Source organism: Nicotiana tomentosiformis, chromosome 12, assembly GCF_000390325.3.
Source record: "Nicotiana tomentosiformis chromosome 12, ASM39032v3, whole genome shotgun sequence".
Taxonomy (NCBI): Eukaryota; Viridiplantae; Streptophyta; class Magnoliopsida; order Solanales; family Solanaceae; genus Nicotiana; species Nicotiana tomentosiformis.
In genome coordinates this window covers 86,143,579-86,163,878 of record NC_090823.1, presented here as the reverse complement: position 1 = coordinate 86,163,878, position 20,300 = coordinate 86,143,579, and the positions used below count along the sequence as shown (strand labels likewise).

Genomic DNA, 20,300 nt, shown 5'->3' with positions numbered 1-20,300 from the left:
TCCAAGCCTTCTTTATCCTCCTCATCAATACCCTATAATGGTAACCTCCTTGAAATAAATTATTTACTAACATGTATGTCCTCGTCAACTAATCTAGACCTTGATCTTGTTCTTTTTTTACCAGTAGAATTTGATGGCTCTTTATTCTTTTTTCTCCTATCAACGCTTAGAAATCTCAGCATTTCCTTTACTAGGGGAAGCTTTAGAAATATCTAATTTTCGTTTCCTAGTAGCATTTTTTAAGGCCCAACATTTGCTTTACTTGGCGATGCTTCTTGTGTTTCTGTATTTTCTTTCCTGTTTGGAGGCTTTGAAGGTTGTGCAATTGTCTCCGTTGCCAAAGGAATATACTTCTTAGCAATTGCTCTCTTCCTCATGTTACCTACATGCAAATATGTAATATCACATTTAATAATTTGAAACTTATGATCGGAATAAGAAAAATAAGCCCCAATCCCAGCAAACGTCTATGACCCAAAAATCATCGTCCACATGTTTATCAATAAATATTAGGTCGCCAGTTACGACGAAATTCTAAAATACAGAGCACAATCCAAGAAGCAAATATAACCACCCATGCCATATAAGATACGGTTATACAGAACCCAATCGATCTTGAATATGCACATGAACGAATCACTCTACAAAACTCGAAATAAAAAATGTAAGAAACGGAAAAAGAAAAATTTAGGATTTATCAAAATTGACGCATTTTGAGCTTTAATACAGTGCTTGTTGGGTTTATAGAGACGATTCCACCTAAAATCGAAGCTTCATTCTTGTCCCTTTCCACCGGAAATCACCGTGTTCAAGGGGGTTGAGTGAGAGAGAGAAGAGAGAGAGAGAGTAGAGAGATGAGAGAGAATTTGGATGGAAAAATAAGAGAGATATATTATTTTTCAAACCTTATAGGTGACCCACAAGTTTTTAAAAAGTTAAAAAGGCTCCATCCACCTTAACCCACTCATTTAGTCATTTTCCACTGTTCTTACTTCAGCAAATTAGTTTTGTTTCCCGTTTCCCGGGCTTCGTTTCTTCTATTCTTCTTCCCATTTCCTCTCAAATTCAAAGGTTAATGTTGGCTTTTAATAATTACTCCCATTACATGTGTTTAAAATAAATGACTTCATCAAAAGCAACGTGCTCACAGAATTAGAAGTGGAACAATTGGCTGATGCTGCAGAGAAAAACACTCTTGCCTGTCCTTTGTTACATGGGCTATGGGAAATGATCTCAGTAAGCCATGTACGTCCTCTGTTATTAAGTTTGACTTGGGACGGAGTTTAAGATTATAGACTTGTGGTCTTGAACCTATTATGACATTTCTTTGGCTATGGAAACATGTTCTTAAAAGTAAAACGGTAATAAGTAAAAATTATCTCCAAATATGTTAATATGTCCTTCTTATTTTGAAGTAACTATTAAAGAAATAGTGCTACATAAAACAAAAAAAGGAAGTAACTTATTTTTTTCTCGATTTCTTATTTTCTAAGTACTAATTATGGAAATTTAATGACCTTTTTGATGTTCCTAATTAGATTACAAATGCGAAAAATGATGAAAGTTTTGACTACATGAAACATGCCAGACAAACATTTGAACAGTAACGGTTGAGAGGGTTTAAACTGTTAAGGGCTGCAGAAAACTTATACTCCCTCCGTTTTAATTTATGTGAACCTGTTTGACTGGACACGGAGTTTAAGAAAAAAATGAAGACTTTTGGAATTTGTAGTCCTAAACAATTCAAAAAGGGGTCCAGAGTATTTGTGTGGTTATAAAAGCTTCTCATTAAGGGTAGAATTGTAAGTTTAAGCAAAATTATTTCCAAATTAAAAAATGGGTCATTCTTTTTGAAACAGACCAAAAAGGAAATATGTTCCATAAACTGGAACGGAGGTAGTATGTATTATACCCGATGCAAACAAAGATAAATTGATTTGAGAAGCACCAGAATCTTGGTTTGAGATGAAATATAGAGATAGGAATTGCTTGAGAGCCTTCGCCAATGTTACATTAATTCATAACATCATATTAATGTACAACACATCAATCATACTAAAAAGGTAAAACATAAGCTTATTAAACTGGTGCAGAAGTATACTGTATCAATTTGGAATATTATGATATAATAAGAAGGAAACATGAATCAATCATTTAACTTTATTTCGTACTACAATCCAATTGATCAAAGCGAGCGAGCTTTTATTCCCTGTTTTTATTGATATAGATTCATAATTTAAGCACAAAACAAACACATAACACACACTACACACATGCGCGCGCCCATACACACTCTCACTCTCGCCAAGCAAATGGTTACTCAATAGTTGATGGAAATAATTTCTTGTAGGTGTCTGTTAAAGCCACATTTGTGGTACTAAAACCACCATCAAGAACGAGATTCATACCACTCGCGTATTTGGAATCATCACTTGCCAAATACAATACTGCCTTTGCAACATCCTCTACACCTAGTAATGCTCCTTTCAGATTTCCTGCTTCTGCAAACCATTTGTCCGCCGTTTGTTTGTCTATTCCATATCCGCTTAATACAAGCGGTGTGCTAATGTAATAAGGAGAAACACAGTTAACTCTTATTCCATACTCCCCTAATTCGACTCCAACGTTCTTGGAAAGCCCCACAAGTGCATTTTTCGAGGCCGAAGAGGTGTGCATGATAGCAGGAACGTAGACCTCTGTCGAAGCACTTGCCGTGAAAAGAATGACACCTTTCTTGGCCGGAATCATCACTCTAGCAGCGTGTTTCGCGCAAAAGAAGGCGCCAACAATGTTTACATCAAACACGGTCTTAATTATGTCGTAATCGACCTCTAAGATGCTGGATATTGGCTTGCCCAGTACACCAGCGTTACTGAACATTATGTCGAGCTTACCAAATTTGGCAACTGTGGCATCCACCGCATTTTGGACGTCCGATTCAATCGCGACATCACAATGGACAAAGGCTGCATTTTCTGTGCCAATCTCTTGAACAACGCTAGTTGCGAGTCTGTCTTGAATGTCTGCAATTATAACCTTTGCACCATGTTGTACAAAAAGCCTAGCTGTTGCTGCTCCTATGCCGCTAGCACCACCAGTTACAAATGCTACCTTACCTTCTAACCTGTAAAAAGAAGTTAAAATAAAGATTAGTATGATCCTTATCTAAGTGCACAGGAAAAGAATTATCAAGATATAAGGAAAATAAAGAAAGGAAATAACTTTTTGGCTACTGGGGGTTGAAGAAATGAGCTGGCCATTTTCTCAAACTAGAGAGCTCTCTGTTGTTCACATACGAGAGAGGCTCTATTTATAAGAAAATGAATTTGGCCAAAGTGGGAAATCAAATATGAGTATCGGAATTTAAGAATATAAAGAAAACTTTTAAATCTTACCGCCTAAATTTAAAAGTGTGTATAATATATCAAAATATTCTATTCTTTGGTAATCTTAAATATCTCATGTCATATATCCACATGGAGTTGTCGTATCTACAGGAGTGTCATTAAAAGTAAAATGAAAATGTTAAAATTAAGAATTTATTATATATATAAAGAATTATCCTTTTTTAAATAGAATAATCAATTGGTTTTGTGGCCCATTACAAAACCAACTATATAATTTATTAAACTTATTTTTAATTTTATAACTCTATCTCTTTTTTTATACATAGGAAGATTTGCTTTTAGAGATCTATTTTTTTTTACACATAAAAGATTTAAAAAGAATATTTTTTTAATTTTAATATTGTAAAAATCCATGAAAGTCTATTTCCTCGAAAATATTTTCCAAAGCATATGTGGGTCCCACAAGATTTTACCATATTTCCCTAGCCTCCCCAATATTGCCCTCCCACAAGAAACAGCGCCTCAGAGTTAAATAATTGATTGTAAGTTATGGCAAGCAACATTAAGTCGAAGATTTAGCGCTTTAAAGCTATGGTTACTTTTGAGAAGGGATCTAAATTATACACACTCGCAGTCTTTATATCGATCATTAGGGTATTTTCATTTGTTAGAACAGGTGACTACCTGTTATATTACCCATTAAATGACTTGAGTATGAAGTTATGTGAGTACATATAACATTGTGAGTGCATATTGTGTAGGGTAAATTGGTTTATATTAAATGATCGAATGATTGTATGACATGTGAAATCGGAGACAGACGAAAGATGAATCGAGTAAGAACTAAGGCCGGGAACAATAGCTGCAGACGGTATCGAATAGACCCAAAAGGGAGCATAATCAACGGGAGCAGGTCGAATGTTTGTCACGAGATGACATTTAATGAAGAATATTCCCTAGAATTAAATGGGCAGCCGTTGCAGAGAATTTTGGTATTCATGGCCGGCCGTTACACATTTATCAATGGCCCTTTTTTGTCATTTAAGAGGGGCGTGATCCTATGATCTTGTTTCCTAATTATATGTATAAATCAACAACCATTGTAAGAATACAAAATTTCTGGCAAAACTTATGCTATACTTTATTCTCAAGCTAAATAAAACAATATAAGGAGAAAAAAGAGTACTGCGGAGAAAAGTAGAGAGAGAGAATTCTTCTTGATTTGTGATGAATTACAATGAAATTGAACCCCTCTATTTATAGGGAAAAGTGACTTAGCCACAAAGTAACAAACTCTAAAATCTCTCTAAAAGATAGACATTCACCATAAATAAAATACTATTTATAACATTTCCCCTTGAATATCTATTCAACATATAATGTGCCTCATAAAAGCCTTAACTAAAATAAAACCCAATGGAGAATAATTCTAGTGAAGGAAAAAGAGTACACATATCTAACAATACGCATTTTGGTTGCCTCGTTAAAAACTGTCACGACCCAATTTCTCCTATAGGTCGTAATGGCGCCCAACATAACCGCTAGGCAAGCCAACCGTGAACTAACTCTGTGATCCTTACTTATAAAGATTTGAAATAGTTGATTTTTTAGTTTATGCATAAATAAGAAGCAAGAGTTTAATAAAAATGAGAGATCAAAATTTTAAAGTAAGTGAGATAAGTAAAATAACCCAAAACCATCAAGTGTCAACTAGCATAAATCTCTAAGTTCTGGTGTTACAAGTGTATGAGCTACTAGTAGAATACACAAAAGACTACTATCCTACTGTCCGAGATGAAATAGACCGAAAATAAAACAAAAGAAAGACTTTGACTGCTGCAGAACGGGCTCGGAAGGCATCTCACCGCAAAGTCTCACAGTAGTCAAGGATGTGCGTCAGACTGATATCCAGATGCACATGCCTCAGATCCTGCACATTTAGTGCAGAAGTGTAGCGTGAGTACATAAATAACATGTACCCAGTAAGTATCTAGTCTAAACTCGAAGAAGTAGTGACGAGGGGTCGACTTCGACACTTATTATGACCAACAATAAAATATATAAAATTATAATTAAACATGGGATATGTAAATGACAATAGAACTCGGAAGCAAGCAATGAATAAATAAATAATCCTTTCACCGGCAGTAAGTACCAAATCAATTTTCCTCTTTTAACCATTTAACCTTTCAAGCCAATGAAATAATATCAATTACAATTGGGCTCCCAATATTAATACGCACAAATTATGCCGAGGATGTACGGCCCGATCAGAAATACATATACATATACTGTGTGTACTGCCGAGGGTCGAACGACACAAACCATAGATACATCTATTAACCTACCAAGGCGAACAACCCGCTCCCATGAGAGTAGTGGAAATTTATCCCGTTCGCAGAATATACTTGCGACGTGGTTGAATATAGGTTTCTCAAGTTATTATAATATCCCTCAACTATTTCCAAAACAAGAAATTCAACTGGAAACTTTTAAAATATTGAAATCCTCAACCTTAGATCTATCCAAGACAATTAGTAAGCATAATCAATTAATAGTATCAACAAAGTATGGTGTAAACCTAAAACTACCCAGACATAAGCATAATTAGTAGCTACGTACGGGCTCTCGTCACATCATGAGTACGTAGCCCCCTAAAAATGGAAGCACATATTAATTAAATTCAACTATGGGGTTAATTCTCTCTTACAAGGTTAGAAAAGAGACTTACCTCGTCTAAAAGCCTACTTTCCGGTCCAAGATTGTGTTTAAACCCTCAATTCAATGCCAAACGACTTGAAACTAGTCAAATGTTATATAAAACAGTCAATACATGCTCAAAAGTTCATATCCTAATTATTAAAGTGATTGCCCAACCCCAATTAAAGAATTTCTAAAATTCACCCCGGGCCCACGTGCCCGGATTCCGAAAATTTTCAGAGAAAATTGTCACCCATAACCTTAAGAACTCAACTATATAATTTTCATCCCATTCCATAACCATTTTAGTGGTTAAAATATTATTTTTATCAAAACCTAGGTTTTTCATCTAAACCCATATTTTTCACAAATTTACATGTTAAAATCAACACATAATCTATGTATTAAACTCACATTAGGTAGAAATTACTTACCCTCAATATCTAGGTTTAAATCCCCCTTTTTGAATCTCAAAAATAGCCCAAGAGTGCAATAAATGAACCCAAACATGGTTAAGTCCCGATTTTAAAACTCTCTGCCCAGCTGCCCTCTTCTTCGCGAACGCAGAACAAGCCTCGCATTCGCCTATGCGAACACGATAGGGGACTCGCAAACGCAAAGTCTTACCAGCCCTGCCCTACGCGAACGCGAAGAGCGTACGCGAATGCGAAGAAGGAAACCAGAACTGAAAAAATCTGGTTTCTTTAACTTGGCTACGGGTAGTCCGAAACACACCCGAGCGAGCCCCTAGGGACCCCGTCCAACCACACCAAAGAGTCTATAAATATAATACAGACCTACTCAAACTCTCAGAAAGCGTAAAAAAATAACAAAACCAAGAATCATACCCCAAAATCTAATTGAATCAAGTTTTTGAACTCCAAGTTTCCAAATCGCCCCGAACGCACCGAATCATACTTAGACAACTCGGAATGACACCAAATTTTGCGTGCAAGTCTTAAATTTCCATACGAAACTATTCCCAATCTAGGAATCTCAAACGGACCTCAATTACTCCAAAACCTACTCCAAATCAAATTTAAAGAACTTTAAAACTTTCAAAGAGCCAACTTTCACTATTGGGCGTCGAAACGCTCCTGGGTCATCCAAAACCCGATCCGAACATACGCCCAAGTCCGAAGTCATCATACGAACCTATTGGAACTGGTAAACCCCAATTCTGAGGTCGTTTACTCAAAATGTTGATCGAATTCAAATTTAGCCTCGTTGGCCAACCTTAAGGAACCAAGTGTTCCGATTTTAACTCAAACTCTTCCAAATCGAGAACTAACCATCCTCTCAAGTTAAAAAACAGTAAAAGCACATACGGGGAGCCTTATTTAGTGGAATGGGGTTCTAGAAAGTAAAACGACCGGTCAAGACGTTACATTCTCCACCTCTTAAATAAACGTTCGTCCTCGAACGGGTCTAGAATCGTACCTGGAGTGCTGAATAAGTGTGGATATCTGCTCCGCATGTCCTCCTCGTACTCCCAAATCGCCTCATTGACTGGTTGTCCCCTCCACTGAAACCGTACCGCAGAAATTTTCTTGGACCTCAACTGGCGAACCTGCTTATCAACAATGGCAACTAGCTCCTCCTGATATCCCAGGCTCTCATCTAACTAAATCGTACAAAAGACTAACACATGTGACCTGTCGGCATGATACCTCCAGAGCATAGACACGCGCAAAACCGGATGAACTCCCGATAGGCTAGGAGAAAAGGCAAGCTCATAAGCAACCTCCCCAACTCGTCTCAACACCTCGAATGGACCTATAAACCTTGGGCTCAACTTGCCCTTCTTCCCAAAACTCATGATCCCCTTCATCGACGAGACCTTCAAGAGAACTTTCTCGCCCACCATGAATGATAAATCACGTGACTTCTGATTCGCATAACTCTTTTGTCTGGACTATGCTGTGCGAAGTCGCTTCTGAATCAACGTTACCTTTTCCAAGGCATCCTTCACAAAATCAGTACCATATAACTTAGCCTTGCCGGGCTCAAACCATCCGACATGATAACGACATCACCGGCCATATAAAGCCTCAAATGGAACCATCTCGATGCTCGACTGATAACTGTTGTTGTAAGCAAACTCGGCCAAAGGAAAGAATCGATCCACTGCCCTCCAAAGTCGATCACACATGCCCTGAGCATGTCCTCCAAGATTTGAACTGTCTGCTCTTGCTGCCCGTCGTTCTGTGGATGAAATGATATGTTGAGCTCTACTTGAGTCCCCAACTCACCCTATACCGCTCTCCAGAAATGTGAAGTAAACTGAGGGCCTCTATCTGATATGATGGAAACAGGCACACCGTGCAATCGAACTATCTTCTGAATATAAATCTGGGCCAACCTCTCCAAAGTATACGTGGTCACCACCGGAATGAAGTGTGCCGACTTGGTCAACATGTCGCCAATGACCCAAACTGCATTGAACTTCCGCAAGGTCTACAGCAACCCAACTACAAAGTTCATAGTAATGCGCTCCCATTTCCACTCAGGTATAGCCAACTACTGGTGTAAGCCACCTATCCTCTGGTGCTCATACTTAACCTGCTAGCTATTTGGACACCTCGCAACATACTCAACTATGTATTGCTTCATCCGCCGCCACCAATAATGCTGCCTCAGGTCGCGATACATCTTTGTAGCACCTGGATGAATAAAATATCGTGAACTGTGTGCCTCCTGTAGAATCCTCTCCCTCAAGCTATCAATGTTAGGAACACATAGATGACCCTGGAGTCATAGAACACCATCCTCACCGATAGTAACCTCCTTGGTACCACCCTGTAGTACCGTCTCCCTGAGAACCAACAAGTGCGGAGTATCAAACTGTCGAGCCTTGATCTGCTCTAATAGTGAAGACTGGGCAACGATGCATGCAAGAACTTGACTGGGCTATAAAATATCCAACCTCACAAATCTAGTAGCCAAGGAATAAACGTCCAAAGCTAATGACCTCTTATCTGCTAAAATAAATGCCAAGCTACCCATACTCTCTGCCTTTCTGCTCAAGGCATCCACAACTACATTCCCCTTGCCCGGATGATAAAGAATAGTAATGCCATAGTCCTTTAGTAACTCAATCCACTTGTGCTGCCTCAAATTGAGATCCCTTTGCTTGAACGAATGCTGCAAGCTTCGATGATTAGTGTAAACCTCACAAGACACGCCATAACGATAGTGCCTCCAGATCTTAAGAGCATGAACAATAGCGGCCAACTCCAAATCATGTACATGATAATTCTTCTCATTGGGCTTCAGCTGACGTGAAGCATATGCAATAACTCGCCCCTCCTGCATCAATACACAACCCAAGCCAACGCGTGAAGCATCACAATACACGGTATGCATCGCCGAATCGGAAGGCAACACTAGAACTGGTGTTGTATTAAGAGCTGTCTTGAGCTTCTGGAAGCTCACCTCACAATCGTCGGACCAATGGAACGGAGCACCCTTTTGGGTCAACCTAGCCACAGGTGATGCAATAGATGAGAAGCCCTCCATGAACCGACAATAATAACTTGGTAACCCCAAGAAGCTCCTGATCCTAGTCGCCGTAGCAGGACGAGGCCAACTTTGAACTGCCTCAATCTTCTTGGGATGCACCTTAATACCCTCGCCGGATACAACATGCCCCAAGAATGCTACATAATCTAGTCAAAACTCACACTTGGAGAACTTAACATATAGCTTATGTTCCTGTAAGGTTCTAAAGCACCACTCTCAAGTGCTGCCCATGCTCCTCCATGTTGTGCGGGTAGATCAAAATGTCATCAATGAAGACAATGACAAACGAATTAATATAAGGCTTGAACACCATGTTCATCAAATCCATAAACATCGTTGGGGCATTAGTCAAACCGAAGGACATCACTAGAAACTCATAATGGCAATATCTAGTCCGGAAAGTAATCTTCGAAACATCCGAATCCCGAATCTTCAACTAATGGTACCCCGATCTCAAGTCGATCTTAGAGAACACCCTATCATCCTGCAACTGGTCAAACAAATCATCAATCCGCAATAACGGGTACTTTTTCTTAATGGTAACTTTGTTCAACTAGCGGTAATCAATGCACATCCGCATAGTCCCATCCTTCTTCTTCATAAATAACACTGGTGCAACCCAAGGTGATACACTCGGCCTGACGAACCCCTTTGTGAAAAACTCCTCAAGTTGTTCCTTCAACTCCTTCAACTCTTTCGGATCCATACGGTACAGTGGGATGGATACAGACTAGGTACCTAGAGCCAAATCATATAGAAATCGATGTCACGATCTGGTGGCATGCCTGGAAGATCACAAGGAAACACATCGGAGAACTCCCAAACTACGAGTACTGAATCAATTGCCAAAGTCTCTGTGGTAGTATCCCGAACATAAGCTAGATAAGCCAAATAACCCTTCTCGCCCATGTGTCGAGCCTTCATAAAAGAGATGATTCGACTAGGTGTGCTAACAAATGAACCCTTCCATTCCAATCTAGGCAACTCTGGTATCGCCAAGGTAACAGTCTTGGCATGGCAATCAAGGATGGCGTGATATGGATATAATCAGTCCATGACTAGGATAACCTCAACGTCGGTCATATCGAGGTGCAGAAGATCTGCTTTAGTCTCATAACCATAGAATGTAACAATGCAGGTCCGATAGACCCGATCCACAACAAAAGAATTGCCCACCGGAGTGGACACATAAACAGGAGTACCCAAGGACTCATGAGGAACATCCACGAAATGAGCAAACAAAGATGACACATATGAATAGGTAGACCCTGTATCAAATAATACCGAAGCATCCCTACCGCAGACAGAAATAATACTTGTGATCACAGCATCTGAGGCCACTATATCTGGTCTGGCCGGGAAAACATAGAATCTAGCTGGAGCGCCACCTGCCTCACCTCCACCTCTAGGACGGACCCTGCCCACCTGCCCTCTACCTCTAGGTCGCCGGACGGCTGGTGCGGCTACTGGTGCTATAATCATGGGTTGCTGACCCTGTTGTACTACCTTGCCCCGAAGTCTGGGACAAAATCTCTTCATGTGGCCAGTATCTTCGAACTCGTAACAACCCCTTAGAGCGATGGACTGCTGTTATCTGACCTTGATGGCCTGAATACCCACTGGAAGAACCCTGGATAGCTGGTGGATAGTAGGAACTCTTTGGCATGGCGCTAAAATAGGGTCGAACTGGAGCACCCTGAGGAGGTAGTGGTGCTGGATATGTAGGCCTGCTCTACTGACCTCTCCAAAACTGACCTCTTCCCCCAGATGGATCAACATGGAATCCTCCCGAATGACAGAACCGCTTGTCCCGCGGCATCTGCTCTCGGTCCCGTTGACGATAACCCTCAATCCTCTGAGCTATCTCTACACCCAGCTGGTAAGAGGTCCCTATTTTAACCTCTCGGGCCATAGTGGCCCGAATACCGGAGTGTAACCCCGCAACGAACCTTCGTACCCTCTCTGTCTCAGTAGGAAGTATCATAAGTGCATGGAGAGACAATTCAAAGTACCTCGCCTCATAATCGGTCACTGGCATCTGGTCTTGTCGGAGCTGCTCAAACTGAAACCGCAACTCTTCCCTTTGGGAGGGTAGAATATACATATCCAAGAAAAAGGCGTATAAACCGATCCCAAGTCATGGGAGGAGAACCTGCTGGCATGCTGAGAAGATGTGACTGCCACCATCTACAGGCCCTGCCCTCTAGCTGGAAAGTAGAGAAATCCACCCCGTGGGACTCTAATATACTCATGTTGTGCAGTCTGTCCCTACACCGATCAATGAAGTCCTGGGGATCCTCATGTCGCTCACCCCCGAAGACAGAAGGGTGTAGCCTAGTCCATCTGTCTAGTAGACTCTACGGCTCACCGTCCGCAGCTGGTATGGGCTCAGGTACGGTTGCTACCACTGGCTGGGCTCCGCCCACGGGGAGTGTGCCCGGGGTCTGATATACAATAGTTGCATGCCCAGGAGCCTGAGCAGTAGGGGTTTGTGCTCCCCCTCCCGCTTAAGATATGGCTGGGTCTGCTGGAAATAAACCAGCATGGGTTATAGTATCCATGAACCATAGCATACGGCCCATAACCTCCTAAAATCCTGGTGCGGACATGAAATCCACTAGGGCTGGCTCTACTGTAGGCATCTCGCCCTGATCCTCGATAATAAGATCCTCTACTGGATCTGCTGGTGGTATAGCTGGGGCCACTCTGGGACGTCCTCGTCCCCTACCTCAGGCTGGTGCCCTGCCCCGGCCTCTGCCTCGGCCTCTGGCAACAGGGGGATCAGCTTCTCCCGGGTCTGGAACATCTGTCATGCGCATTCTCACCATCTGTGAGAGAATAAGAGAATGACACTTAGTATAACATCAATTGCACGATAGGAGAAGAAGAAAAAGTGGTTTTCGAATACCCTATAGCCTCTTGAAGATAAGTACAGACGTCTAAGCACCGATCCGCAAGACTCTATTAGGCCTGCTCATAACTTGTAAGACCTATGTGAACCTAGTGCTCTGATACCATGTTGTCACGACCTAATTTCTCCTATAGGCCGTGATGGCGCCTAACATTACTGCTAGTCAAGCCAACCATGAACTAACTCTGTGATCCTCACTTTTAAAGATTTGAAATAGTTGATTTTTTAGTTTATGCATAAATAAGAAGTAAGAGTTTAATAAAAATGAGAGATAAAAATTTTAAAGCAAGTGAGATAAGTAAAATAACCCAAAACCATCAAGTGTCTACTTGCATAACATAAATCTCCAAGACCTAGTGTCACAAGTGTGTGAGCTACTAGTAGAATACACAAAAGAGTACTACCCTACTGTCCAAGATGAAATAGACAGAAAATAAAGCAAAAGAAAGACTTCGGCTGCTGCAGAACGGGCTCGGAAGATAGCTCACCACAAAGTCTAGTAGTAGTCAAGGATGCGTGCCGGACTGATATAAAGATGCACCTGCCTCAGCTCCTGCACATTTAGTGTAGAAGTATAGCGTGAGTACATAAATAACATGTACCCAGTAAGTATCTAGTCTAACCTCGAAGAAGTAGTGACGAGGGGTCAACTTTGACACTTACTATGGGTCAACAATAAAATATATAAAATTATACTTAAACATAGGATATGTAAATGACAATAGAACTCAGAAGCAAGCAATGAATAAATAAATAATCCTTTCACCGACAGTAAGTACCAAATCAATTTTCCTCATTTAGCCATTTAACCTCTCAAGCCAATGAAACAATATCAATTACAATTGGGCTCCCAGTATTAATACGCACGAATTATGCCGAGGACGTACGACCCGATCCAAAATACATATACATATACTGTGTGCACAGTCGAGGGTCGAACGACACAAACCATAGATACATCTATTAACCTACCGAGGCGAACGACCCGTTCCCATGAGAGTAGTGGAAATTTACCCCGTTCGCAGAATATATTTGCGACGCGATTGAACATAGGTTTCTCAAGTTATCATAATATCCCTCAATTCTTTCCAAAACAAGAAATTCAACTCGAAACTTTTAAAATATTGAAATCCTCAACCTCAGATCTATCCAAGATAATTAGTAAGCATAATCAATTAACAGTATCAACAAAGTATGGTGTAAACCTAAAACTACCCAGACATAAGCATAATTAGTAGCTACGTACGGGCTCTCGTCACATCGTGCGTACGTAGCCCCCCAAAAATGGAAGCACATATTAATTAAATTCAACTATGGGGTTAATTCCCTCTTATAATGTTAGAAAAGAGACTTACCTCGTCTAAAAGCCTACTTTCCGGTCCAAGATTGTGTTTAAACCCTCAATTCAGTGCCAAACGACTTGAAACTAGTCAAATATTATATAAAACAGTCAATACATGCTCAAAAGTTCATATCCTAATTATTAAAGTGATTGCCCAACCCCAATTAAAGAATTCCTAAAATTCACCCCGGGTCCACATGCCCGAATTCCGAAAATTTTCAGAGGAAATCGTCACCCATAACCTTAAGAACTCAACTATACAATTTTCATCCCATTCCATAACCATTTTAGTGGTTAAAATCTCATTTTTATCAAAACCTAAGTTTTTCATCTAAATCCATTCTATCCACAAATTTACATGTTACAATCTACCCATAATCTATGTATTAAACCCACATTAGGTAGAAATTACTTATCCTCAATAGCTAGGTTGAAATCCCCCTTTTGAAGCTCCAAAATCGCCCTAGAGTGCAATAAATGAACCCAAAAATGGCTAAGTCCCGATTTTAAAACTCCCTGCCCACCTGCCCTCTTCTTCGCGAACGCGAAAAAGGCCTCATGTTCATGAAGGCAAATGGTCCAGGACCAGGAAAACTTGGCTTACGCGAACGCGACAGGGGACTCGCGAATGCGAAGGCTTACTAGTCCTGCCCTACGTGAACGCGAGGGCACCTTCGCGAATGTGAAGAGAAATGATACTGACCTCCCCCCAAGTCCCTTCCTTCTACACGAACACGTGGGGGACTTCACGAACGCGAAGGGAAAATTGCCCCACTGCCCAAATCCTTCTTCGCGAACGTGAGAGGGCGTACAAGAACGCGAAGAAGGAAACCATAACTGGAAAAATCTGGTTTCTTTAACTTGGCTCCGGGTGGTTCCGAAACATACTCGAGCCCCTCGGGACCCCGTCCAACCACACAAACAAGTCTATAAACATAATATGGACCTTATCAAACTCTCAGAACGTGTAAAACAAAAAAAAAACCAAGAATCACACCCCAAAATCAAATTGAATCAAGTTTTTAAACTCCAAGTTTCCAAATCGCCCCGAGCGCGCCGAATCATACTTAGACTATTTGGAATGACATCAAATTTTACGTTCAAGTCTTAAATCATCATACGGAACTATTCCCGGGCTTAGAATCCCAAACGGACCTCGATTACTCCAAAATCTACTCCAAACCAAATTTAAAGGACTTTAAAACCTTCAAAGAGCCAACTTTCGCTATTGGGCGTCGAAACGCTCCCGAGTCATCAAAAACCCGATCCGAACATACACCCAAATCCAAAATCATCATATGAACCTATTGAAACTGGAAAACCCCGATTACAAGGTCGTCTACTCAAAATGTTGATCGAAGTCAAACTTAGCCTCTTTTTGGCCAACCTTAAGGAACCATGTGTTCCGATTTCAACCTGAACTCTTCCAAATCCCGAACTAACCATCCTCGTAAGTTATAAAATAGTAAAAGCACATATGGGGAGCCGTATTTAGGGGAATGGGGTTCTAGAAAGCAAAACGACCAGTCGGGTCATTACAAAAACCTTGTAAGAAAAATCCAGTGGGACAAAACCTTATAGGGAAAAAAGAGTACAACGCATATGAACTCCCCCTGATAAGAGAATTAATTTACATCTTTGAGCCTATGTATTCCAATCTTGTGTACCATCTTCAAAAGATCATTGGTACAAATATGATAAACAAATCAACCATATTAATTTGAACGAATTTGTTTCACCTTGAAATTATCATCCTTGATAGATGTATTGTCTTCATATGATCTTGTTGGAATCGTCATTTCAATATCTTCACAGAGGGATAAAAACTCTTGCTATCATATTGTCATGCTTATAGTTATAGTAAGATATATTTATGCACAAATTTCACTGAGGATGTGGTACTTGAAGATCAAGAATTGTATATGCGTTAAGCCATTTAAATCCGTCATGGATTTTCATATAATTAACGTCATATAAGCTATATAAATAGACTTTGGAATTATATGCAAGATCTGTTTCTTGCATTATTGTTATCCTTTAATAATCACATTTTCATAATATTTTGGCATAATCATTATAAGTACGTGATCAATGACCATTCATACCATAATAATGAAATTATTTTCTTATTTCATCTCAAACCTCTTTCTAGAGGTTAGTGTAGTATATCCACTACCACTAGCATGTTCATATTCTTCCAAGAATGAATATTTATTCATAAATCACATGTTGTCACATTCACATCATGAATGGACCATAATCATCTATGTGTGCTTTACAAAATCTCATGTCAAATCGATGACAAACATTACTTTCACATAGTGAAGGATTATTTTGAGAACCCTTATAATTCTCATTACCACAATAATGGCGATTATAATTTCATCTATTGTCATGTCCACATCCATTGATATATTCACGATACTAATTTTGTCTTCTTTCAGATTTATTACATATTTCTACCACATTCTCTTTATCATGACCCAATTTTCCTATAGGCCGTGATAGCGCCCAACGTCGCCGCTAGGCAAGCCAACAGTGAACTACTCATGTAATTGTTCTTTTTAATAAATTTTCAAGTAGTTGAATTTCATTTATCAAGAAAATACGGAGTAGAAAATTGAATAGAGTAAAGCAAAAGCTAATGAGTGAGCAAATGCAATGAAATAAATGCTCCCCAAAACTATAAAGTCTACTAACACGTGTTCCAAGACCTGGTGTCACAAGTGTATGAACACTAGTAGAAAATACAATACTCTAAACTACTGTTTAAATAGAGTAGACAGAAAATAAAATACAAAAGAGAGACTCCGGGTGCTGCAGAATGGACTCAGAAAGCAACTCACCACTAAGCCTCGGGGTATCGGGGGTGCACCCCGGGATGACTGCCAGATGCATTTGCCTCAGATCCCGCATGATTAGTGCAAAAATATAGCGTGAGTACATAAAAAACATGTACCCAGTAAGTATCTAAAGTAATGACGAAGGATCTACATCGACACTTACTATGGGCTAACAATAAAATACCAGAATGCTAAATAGACATAGAATATGTGAATAATAATATTAACACAAGGACAACAGTGATTAAATAATTCTTTAACTAATAATAAATTCCAAAAATCTTCCACTAACACATACAAATTCCAAATAAATTCCGAACAATTAAATAAATTATAATCTCTCAATACATGAAAATAATATCAAGTGTACTCGGGCTCCAAGCATTAACACTCACGATTTATGCCGAGGTCGTATGGCCCGATCCAGAATAATGTGTACACTGCCAAGGATCGAGCAGAACGAACCATAGATGCATATATTATACTGTCGAGGCGTTCCGCCCGCTCCACAAGAAGAGAGATTACTCTATGAACATCCGATTTAAAAGGCATTATAAGGTTAATACACAAAGAAGCACAATCTCTATTAACGATCAAGTGACCCACAAAAACCCAAGTAAGTGAAATTTGGTCTTTACAAATCTATTAACAAGTTTCAAGAGACTTACCTCGTCTCAAAGCTCACTTTCTAGCCACAAATATATTCTAAGGACCCAACTTGGTGTCGAACAATCCGAACCTAGCCAAATGTCATATAAAATAATCAATATACACTCAAAAGTTAATAATTTAGCTATTAGAGTAATTACCCAACCCAAATTGGAAGATTCTTAAAATTTACCCCTAGGCCCACGTGCCCAGATTCCAGAAATATTTGAAGATAATTGTTATCCATTACCTCATGAACTCAAATATATAATTTTCACCCAATTCCATAATCATTTTCGTGGTTAAATCCTATTTTTATCAAAACCTAATTTTTTCAACTAAACCCATAATTTTCACAATTTTACATGTTAAACTCTAACCATAATCTATGCATTTAACTTACATTGGATAGAAATTATTTACCTTCAATAGCTAAGTTGAAACCCCCTCCAAGAAGCTCCAAAATAACCCAAGAGATGAAAGAAATGAGCTAAAATTGCTTGAGTCCTGACATTGAAAGACTTTACTGCCTCCAGCGTTCCCGCTTCTGCGGACCTTGGGTCGGACTTACGACGCCGCTTCTGCGGACAAAGGTCTGCTTCTATGGACAAAGGTCCGCTTCTAAGAAAGACATCCAACCCAGCTTTGGGCGCACCTACGAAAGGGCACCGCACTTGTGGGCCTGCTTGTGCGGCTTGCCTCTCGCACCTGTGACCCAGGCCTGGACGACCCCTTCTCGCACTTGCGGCTCCTTCATCATAGAAGTGAGGCCGCTTTTGCAGGCCACAGACCCCTCATCCAAAACCGCATCTCTGATCAAAACCTCACACTTGCGAGCCCGCACCTACGGCCAAAATATCGCAGGTGCGGATGCACCATAACTGGTGCACCAGCAGTCCCCCAAGCCAAATTTCGAGTCCAATTTCCAATCCGATCCACACCCGAGGTCCCCGGGACCCTATCCAATAACACTCACACATCCAACAACATAACACGAACCTGCTTGCATGCTCGAAACACCAAAATAATATCTAGAAGTACGAGTCGGACACCAAAACGTATGAATCGAATTATGAAACTAAAAAACCTCTAGAAACACTTTCGTGCGTTCGATTCCTATCAAATCAATTCGGAATAATGCTAAATTTTGCGTGCAAGTCTTAAATTATGATACAAAACTATTCTCGAGCTCGGAATTCCAAATGGACCTCGATAACCCCCAAACCAACTTCAAACCAAGTTTGAAGAACTTTAAAACCTTCAATGCGCCAACTTTCAACTTTATGCGCCGAAATGCTCCCGGGTCGTCCAAAACTTGATCCAAATATACGCCCAAGTCCAAAGTCATCATACAAACCTATTGTGACTGTCAAATCCTGGTTCTGAGGTCGTTTACTATAAATGTTGACCCAAGTCAAACTTACCCCTTTTAAGCCAATATTAAGGAACTAAGTATTTCAATTTCAACCCGAACCCTTCCAAACCCAAACTAACCATCCCCGTAAGTCATAAAAAAGTAAAAGCACATACGGGGAGTCTTATTTAAGAGAACGAAGATCTAGAAAGAAAAATGACCAGTCGAGTCGTTACATTCTCCACATCTTAAATAAATGTTCGTCCTCGAACGGGTCTAGAATCGTACCTGGAGTGCCGAATAAGTTTGGATATCTGCTCTGCATCTCCTCCCCAGTTTCCCAAGTCACCTCCTCAACTGGTTGACCCCTTCACTGAACTTTTACCGTGAAAATCTTCTTCGAACTCAACCGACGAACCTGCCTGTCAATAATGACAAATAGCTCCTCCTCATAACCTAGGCTCTCATCTAACTGAGCCGTGTTGTAGTCTATCACATGCGACCTGTCGGCATGATACTTCCAGAGCATAGACACGTGGAAACCGTATGAACTCCCGATATACTGGGAGGCCAAGCAAGCTCATAAGCAACCTTCCCAACTCGTCTCAAAACCTCAAATGGACCTATAAACCTTGGGCTCAACTTGCCCTTCTTCCCGAACCTCATAATTCCCTTCATCGGTGAGACTTTCAAGAGAACCTTCTCGCACACCATAAATGATAAATCATGCGCCTTCTGATCCGCGTAACTCTTATGTCTAGACAGTGTTTGGCGAAGTTGCTCCTGAATCAACTTTACCTTTTCCAAGGCATCCTTCACAAAATCAGTACCATATAATTTAGCTTCACCGGGCTCAAACCATCCGATGAGCGAACGACATCGCCGACCATATAAAGCCTCAAATTTAGTTATCTCAATGCTTGACTGATAACTGTTATTGTAAACAAACTCGTCCAAAGGAAAAAATCAATCCCACTACCCTCCGAAGTCAATTACACATGCTCTAAGCATATCCTCCAAGATATGCACCGTTCACTACGACTGCCCGTAGGTATGCGGATGAAAGGCTATGTTGAGCTTAAACCGAGTCCCCTACTCACTTTGTACCGCCCTCCAAAAATACGAAGTAAATTGAGGGCCTCTATCTGATATGATGGATACAGGCACACCGTGCAACCGAATAATCTCCTGAATGTAAATCTGGGCTAATGTCTCTAAAGAATACGCGATCACAACCAGAATAAAGTGTGCCGACTTGGTCAACCTGTCAACAATGACACAAATTGAATCAAACTTCCTCAAGGTCCGAGGCGACCTAAATATGAAGTCCATAGTGATGCACTCCCATTTTCACTCAAGTATAACCATTTGCTGGAGTAGGCCACCTGGCCTCTGATGCTCATACTTAACCTGCTGGCAATTCAGGCACCTCACAACATACTCAACTATGTCCTTCATCCACTTCCACCAATAATACTGCCTCAGGTCTCGATATATCTTCATCCTATAGGACGGCCCCTACCCACCTGCCCTCTACCTCTGGGTGGCCGGACGGCTGGTGTGGCAGCTTGGTACTGTAATCATCGGCTGTAGACCCTACTGCACTACTTTGCCTCTAAGGCTGGGTCAGAAC

General features: G+C 40.5%; 1 protein-coding gene across 1 annotated transcript; it reads right to left on the bottom strand.

The window, feature by feature from the left end:
* Nucleotides 1–2,181: 2,181 nt before the first annotated feature.
* On the bottom strand, nucleotides 2,182–10,478 carry LOC104104648 (short chain aldehyde dehydrogenase 1-like). Its single transcript, XM_070190881.1, has 3 exons — nucleotides 10,355–10,478; nucleotides 9,483–9,715; nucleotides 2,182–3,165 (listed from the first exon to the last, which is right to left on the bottom strand). Exons 1-3 carry the CDS (start codon nucleotides 10,476–10,478, stop codon nucleotides 2,317–2,319), a joined length of 1,206 nt encoding a protein of 401 aa, XP_070046982.1. The 3' UTR covers nucleotides 2,182–2,316.
* Nucleotides 10,479–20,300: the final 9,822 nt, after the last annotated feature.

Excerpts from the sequence above, each read along its gene's own strand:
- LOC104104648 (XM_070190881.1), bottom strand. The coding sequence starts at position 10,478 with ATGGGCGAGAAGGGTTATTTGGCTTATCTAGCTTATGTTCGGGATACT. Across the intron at positions 9,716-10,354 it reads GTTTCCTTGTGATCTTCCAG|ATTATGTAGCATTCTTGGGG; the intron begins GCATGCCACCAG and ends AGTTTTGACTAG. Across the intron at positions 3,166-9,482 it reads ATTGGTCCGACGATTGTGAG|ATAAGGATCATACTAATCTT; the intron begins GTGAGCTTCCAG and ends CTGTGCACTTAG.